The following is a 7,395-nucleotide window of genomic DNA, read 5'->3' on the forward strand; positions in this document are numbered from 1 at the left end:
TGTTTCACTGATGTACTTCAGAAGGCACTGTGATTATATTAGGCCCCAAGCATTTAAAACTTATCTTGCTTTTTTCAAGAGTTCCATTTTTTTGACCCCTGAGTCACCTTGAGCTGCCATCTGTGAGGTATCAGCTTAATTAGTCATGACATTTTGGCAATAGCAGGTTTGGGTGCTTAGTCACCCCACATGTTACCCTTCAATCTTGTGACACTGACACTCCTGGCACCAGCAATTCTTAATATGTTCAAGTAAAAAAAAAAGCAACCTAAGTCTTCACATGCAAAAATATTTCCAAGCATTTAAATGGATTTTCAGTGACAGTGTGCCTTGAGTTTCTACCAGGCAAGCACATCTGTCCTTATGAATTCTGCTGGCAGTTTGTTAAATATTAATAACCCTAAATGAGACTAACCCAGAGTGAACGCGCGCAGTCGAACGGCTGGTTTGATTGACGGCTGAGGCGATTTAGATATGTGTCTTGAAGCCTGGTTGTGCACTGGCCTCCATGAACGGCCAGCCCTGGAGGTACACCTTATGCTGGGAAGTGTGTGATCATTCACACCCCCTCTCCTATGAGTCAGCCATCATTTGAAACCAAAATGTCTCAGATATTAGATAAAATTGTTAGAAGTCACAGAGCTAGGTCTGTTAAAATCTATGTCGCTCCAACTCGTTACTGCTACTACCTCAAAAAAGGTAAAGAGACATTTCCATGGGCATTTGTTCTGATGTTCCTGAAGTAGGACCAAAGGGGGAACGTTTCACATATCACATCAATGTTTTCCAAATGTCTCTACAGCCAGACCGCATTTTATGATGTATGACTGCATATTTGACAGTCAGTTGCTTCCCTCAAAATGATAAAATCAGTTTAGCCAACAGGAATTTTCCGTCAAGGTTAAAGCTGTGCTTGTAACTTTGATTTCTTTTATGCGTGTGAAGCTCACTAATTGCATGTAATGGTAATGACACTAATGGCACTAATCAGTCACATGAAATTAGATCGTTTTAACAACCGTATTTCCCTAACTAAAATTATCGTAAATGTTTTTATTTGCTGAATAATTGGTTTTATATAGTGACAGATAAACAAAATGGTAATTTCTAATAAATCAAAAACTCTTCTACGAAATAGGGACCACGCAGACTGCCTTAGAAAACAAGATTCAACACGATTTATTTACGTTTAATTACATGTACAACAAAAGCAGTTTGCAATTTGACGTCTTTCAGGTTTAACCATTCACGACAGCACTGCTTTAAAGTATCATAAAAATAGAACACGCCGTATCAATATGTTTTATTGAGCCTAAGCGATTTCAGGCAATATTCGTAATTACAAGCACTTCAACAAAAAGAAATTACAGAATGTTCCGCGTGGACAATCGCACATTTTGCCAATCCTAGCTCCTTTTCTGAGGGCACATTGCGCACCAACGTGGCACTGGAAGAAAATTTGAAGCAAAACAATATTGTTGTGTTATTTTAATACAATAATATAATAATCCTATATATTATACTAAATATCTGATAGTTGACTAGAAAATGACCTTGCGAAGAAATTGCATCATTATCTGATGGTTTTCTGTAATGAAAAGTAAGCTATCACATTTTTACGTTTAGAAAAGAAAAAAAAAAAACTTTCAACTTATCATATAGCTCGAACACCTTTTAACTAAATGCGCTAGTAATTGTTTACTTACCATGGGAACACGTCCAAACTTCTTCTCCAAAAGTGAGATTCGTTTAGTCTGCAGCTTTTCCAAAACTTCATGCAGAGCACCTAGCTGTATGACGCAGAAATACAAGACGATATTTCGAGCTGATATATTGACTATAGCAAACATACCGAAAAGATTTCAGTAAATGAAAAGAAGAATTTACGACCTGTTATACTTTCTACATTACATAATAGTAGAACTTACAAGCTGTTTTTCGGTGGTTAAGTTTGGGTCTTTGGGATAGAAGTCCCTTAGTGCTCTTGTATCCAAGTCCAGTTCATTGTCCAGGTCGTAAATTTCAGAACCTGAGACGAAGGACAGCAACACAGCGCACGTCAGCGCGCTTGTCCATAGTCTGCAGCTCCCCATGGTCTTCTGCGCAGTTGTGAGCAACGATAAACGAACACACCCCTTGTTCATAGATTTAAGTTTTCGTGTGCTTTCAATGATCATTTTATATCTGCTTCAACGAGATACGTGCCAGTGACTTCTTTCGCTCCACCTTTGCCATCCCTTTTGTTCATGCGTAAGAGAGACGCCAGATATGACTCATTCCGCAAAGTGGCTGGCTCTTAAAGTAAAAAAAAAAAAAAAAAAAAAAAAAAAGATTTTGCTCTATAGTTTGAGGAACAGTGTTGAAACGGCAAATAACATTTCTATGAGCAAAGTTTTTTTTTTGTTACTTTATGCCTGAATATTATGTTCTGGTTAAAGATTTAGTTTTTCAGTCTATTACAGAAGCTGCATGTAAACATTATAGTTTTATAGTTCTGCACTATTTGCTAGACCACAGTTCAAATATGATGAGCGTTCCATCCTAAATGCTTGATAAGACCACTTCACATCACATGCATAACACTATATAAAATGTTATATGGTCAGAGACCAGGTTCTCCAACTGCCTTGTTTTTACTGACCTTCTCAGTGGAACTAAAATCAGTTTTGCTCTGCAGTACCTGCCCTGACAAAAATATATGGCACATTATTAATTCCATGAACAAAAGACTGCATTTTTCTGGGTTGCTGTTGGAGACAGCAGAGGAAACAATGACTTCTGCTCAATTTGCACACCTTTTTGGCTAAAGAAAAGACAGCACTGCCAACTCTGTTCACTGCATGACTCATATTTTTCCATGCCCTTGAGAAACTTTTAAGCAAGCACCATACCATACCATTTCATTCTTGCCACCACAATAAATACGTTCCAGGTAATTTTACACTAATTCACTAATGCTTTAAAAAAAATCTATCTGCTAAACGTATCAATGTGGTCAAGAAATTCATCATTTATCATTTTTGTCCTCCACAGGAAATGTTTTCCATGTTAATGCATAGATGTGGGCTGAGTGACTTTACTGTGCTCAAAATATCTAGCTGTCTATCTTTTATTTTCTATGATTTCCAGTAATGTGTCTTTTCCAAGGACCAGAACAGCAGATGCCAAAGCAAGGTAGGTTGAGTATTACAGGAGGAAAAAGGTTTAAAGTGCAAACCCAAATGTAAACTAACAATTTAGGTTAGTAGTAATCTTATGTTACTAAATGTACTACGGTGAAGGTTGTGAATGGAGGTCTAGTCCAACCTTTAGGTGCTCTAAAAATGTTTAATTTGTGTGGCCTGCATTAACCTCAGGAACAATTTGATTGAAAGAAGCCCTCTTTGTAGCTGGTTCTCATATGTGTTTCACTTGTTTAATTTGAGTCTTAAACCTTCCTTAACCAAAAATCCATGAATTTCTTGGAAGCCAAGAAGCTGTGATTTTTAAACTCTCCAATTAGCCTTCTGTTTAACTAATTGACATGTATAAGCCGGGAATTCCCAGATACAGAATGATAGGCTGTTTATCTTTGTGCATTGTGGGTAAATCAATGGATTTGCCTATGAAGTCAATTCTCAAATGAGATGCAGCTGTGTTATGTGTTATGTGTTATCAGCCAGGCTTACTTATTTCTTCCTGTCAGCTTCCCAGTGCAGGGTTTTTTTGTCCTCGAGACACTCTGGGCCCATGCGTCAGTGCTGACACCCCCCCCCCCCCACCCAACGCCTATTTCCTGCCTTATGGACCCCCCTTCAGGAGCCCAATTATGTGAACTGACAAGAGTTTTGGCTGGAATTGATTTTTTATGCATAAGTAATTATATTCCTCTCCTCACAAAGGTTTAAATGACTTACTGATAGTGACATTCTTCTTCAATAGCCTAGTTTTGTGTAGAGTTCTTCTGATATATATTACTTTGCAAATGACAAACATAAAAAATGTTAGTTGTTTTCTTAAAGCATTAAAAGCTCATAAAATCACAAGGATTCAGACACACCCTATACCAATCAAATTTTGTTTCAGTTATGTAAGAAATTTGATTATGAAATTGTGTATTGTGGCATATTATGTAATTTACTTTTATTGAACAAAAATTATCACCTTGTCACTGCATGTTCTCATTTGAACAGTAATCTAATTCAAGTGTCAAATAAAACACTGCCCATGATATGTGTCAGGAAAGAATCCAAAAAACAAAGTGAGATAATATACCCAACCTGAAAAAATAATGTCTTTTGTCTTAACTGAGAGAGAGGGAGCTGAGAGAGAAAGCACGTCCTCTTGATTTCTTTTAGTCCACTAACCTTGTCACAGGAGATGCTGGCAGCAGATGAGGGTTATGGAGATGTGATGGGCATTGAGACAAGGTTGTGTTCTAATCACTTGGAACAATTTCAGTGTAGCTGCAGCTTCTGTCTGTCTCCAGAGGTGACTCTGGTCTCTGTCTCTGCTGCTGGAGATAAAAACATGGTAAGATCTGACAAGGGCAGGAAGCCAGCATGCATGGAGGAATTTCTGGTTTCTCTTTCACCCTGGAGCTGGAATGCTTAGACAAATATGAATTGATGTAGTCTGACAGATACAGTAGATAGGCTGTGGTGTGACCTGCTGTTAATGAGAGGTAAGGCTTCATGGAGATACCCTGAATCTGGTTTGCCTCTGTCAGAGCTATCGTTCATTACAGCAGCTATGTGCAATTACTCTGTTATTGTGGTATCATTCAAGCCTTGTCCACTGATTGCGTAATACATTTAGATAATAGTAGAAGTTCTGCATTTTTAAAAAATCATTCTTTCATGTATCTTGTAGAGCCAAACAACTACCTTGCAAAAAAAAAAAAATAGAGAAGGCTGGATGATTGACATGATCTGGTGGCTCTTGTAACCAGGGGTGTGTGTAAATGCCTTCAGGAATTGAAAAAATCTAGCAAAGCTGTGTGATTAGAGACAGATCTGTGCTGCTGGTTTTCACAGAGGCATGGAGTGGGTAGAACAGCCTCTCATAAAAAAGCTGGCAAAGAAGCAGCCGTGAAGATGAAGAAAGTGAGAAGATTGTTTTATATTCACTTTGTGTGTATACCCAAGAAAAATTCAGAAAACAAATCAAAAATGTTGATGGATGTGACAGGGCTTTGTGGATGGGAAATTCTTGCTGTGGTTTATGAATAAAGAATGATGAGAAAACAAAACAAGACATAAAGGTTAAAGCTATACACAAAACTTTTTATGTATGAGCCCACCACATGTTGCTCAGATAAGCACTGCAGAGGAAGTGGCACTTCTGTTCTAGATCACTGTCAGGTAGACTCAATATTATACTGACATGCTTTTCTCCCCAAATGATTCCTGTGATCTGTTCTGAATAATTAACACCTTTCCATTTTCATCTTTAGCCTGGATATATCAGATAAGATGACTATACTATACGGTAGTCAAGCAGTATCCCAGATACGCCTGTAAATGAGATCTACCACACATACTGCATAGTCAAAACATAGGTGATCTCTGCAGCAAATGAGCTACCAAGTTCTCCTGTTTATGGTGAGATGCATAAAGTGAAAAGGCTTTCTTGATCGGTCTTGATCCTTACCTCAGCCCATTCCTTGGCAATTTGTAGCTAGGTGCGACGACTATTGCAGCAAAATATTTTGCAAAATACTGTGTAGAGAGGCTAGGGTCTGCAGTTGAGAACTTGTGCGTCATCTGCGGTAATTAAAGGTCTCTGAAAAATCTGTTTCACTGCTGAAGCGTTTGCCCTGCCTACACAGCTTTATTTGTACTGATGAGGTGCATGCTTATTTTTGTAATTGCACTGTATAACTGCAAAGACTGTGTGGCATTAACTCTTATTAACTCTTAAAATACTGCTCAGAGTTTCCTCCCATCCGCCACCCCATAATTCTTTAAAGTGCATGTCTTAAAGTTCAGTCCCCTCCCCCCCCAAATGGAATTATAGAGGAAAAGCAGCACAGAAGACGAAAGAGTATAATACATCTTTTGGCTTTTATGGCTCACTGAAAGAATCCTATAGAAACTTGGATTTTGTTTTTACATTTCCTTTGCCTTAGACAATATTTTTTGGTACGTGCTCTATAACCACAAATCCTTGCAATGACTGCAGATCACATTCATATACCAGAAGATGCATCAAGATTGTAGCTAACAGTTTGGTATTTTTGTCAAAATGTTTCCTATGCAAATACATACTAGACTGACAGTTTTACAGGAAGTAAGAAAAGATGACATTTCCACTTCATGCTGTGACAAATATTTCCACCAAGAAATGCTAAATGAAGCAATTATTGTTCCAAGGCACATGTAATTGGTTGTAAGTTATTTAAATATTCTCGGACTGTCAGACTGCAAAAAAACACTTATTCAAGAAGACTCTAATTACTGAAATGTCAAGCACTCTTTTTAGAAAGCTGAACTTGTACCATTTTTCAGGTTGTATATTACAATATCGTTCCAGGTCAGGCCTGCTCACAAAGTCCAAATGTTAAAATTCACACAGGGAGACAGCATGATCGGACCCGCCCAATCAGAAATCAGACAGTGCAGTCTGTCCCTATGGACTGTTACATCATTTGTTGGCCTGGGGGTTATATCATGAAAATCTATTAGACCCTGGAAGGACTTGCAATTATACAGGATAAATTATTAAGGGAACCTGTACCCATTGCAGTTTGGTTAATGAGTGGCATCACTCACTGATTGATCATCCCTCACTGGTGTAGAGGGCGATGGTTAATTAACTGACAGGCAAAGTAGAATATGTTTTAACCAGAAACATATCCAATTAGCCAGTAATACGTCTTGGTGGAATTATGAACTTCTATTGCAGCTAGTCTGTTAATCTGATTATAGAAGGATTGTGTGGGATAAGGGTTTGTTGACTTTATGGACAGAGAAAGGCAGCTCATCTGTTCTTCCCAAATCCAATGAAATCCCAGTAAAGTCCTCATTAGAATTCCAGATAGGGAAGTATGAGCACCACAGACACAGTAACAGTACTGTAACATGACCAGTGTCCTATAGAGCAACTGGCCCAACGTACAGAACTAAACTATACTTATATCACCCAGTGAGATGAATTTCAGGACTGTTGTAACAACCCAACTGTCTCAAGGTAACAGCTGACAGCCTCTAGTGGTCATCTTGTGCAGCAAATACCAACATAATGTCTTACAGTATTGTACTTTAATTGTTAATCAGTGGAAAGGAGTTGTAGATTTCTGAACTGGTAACTACTCCAAATCTGAGTTTAAAGGTTAAAAGACATCATACTGAAATTTATTTAAATTGTTCTTCTTTGAATTTTTATTTCCATTATTTATTAGATAGAGAAACTCTA

At 38.0% G+C, this 7,395-nt stretch overlaps 1 protein-coding gene across 1 annotated transcript; it reads right to left on the minus strand.

Moving 5' to 3' along the window:
• Positions 1 to 1,288: 1,288 nt before the first annotated feature.
• On the minus strand, positions 1,289 to 2,197 carry LOC113575742 (cocaine- and amphetamine-regulated transcript protein). The gene is made up of 3 exons (XM_027007413.2): positions 1,929 to 2,197; positions 1,707 to 1,790; positions 1,289 to 1,447 (listed from the first exon to the last, which is right to left on the minus strand). Exons 1-3 carry the CDS (start codon positions 2,175 to 2,177, stop codon positions 1,340 to 1,342), a joined length of 441 nt encoding a protein of 146 aa, XP_026863214.1. The 5' UTR covers positions 2,178 to 2,197; the 3' UTR covers positions 1,289 to 1,339.
• Positions 2,198 to 7,395: the final 5,198 nt, after the last annotated feature.

This window comes from Electrophorus electricus, chromosome 21, assembly GCF_013358815.1.
Source record: "Electrophorus electricus isolate fEleEle1 chromosome 21, fEleEle1.pri, whole genome shotgun sequence".
Lineage (NCBI taxonomy): Eukaryota > Metazoa > Chordata > Actinopteri > Gymnotiformes > Gymnotidae > Electrophorus > Electrophorus electricus.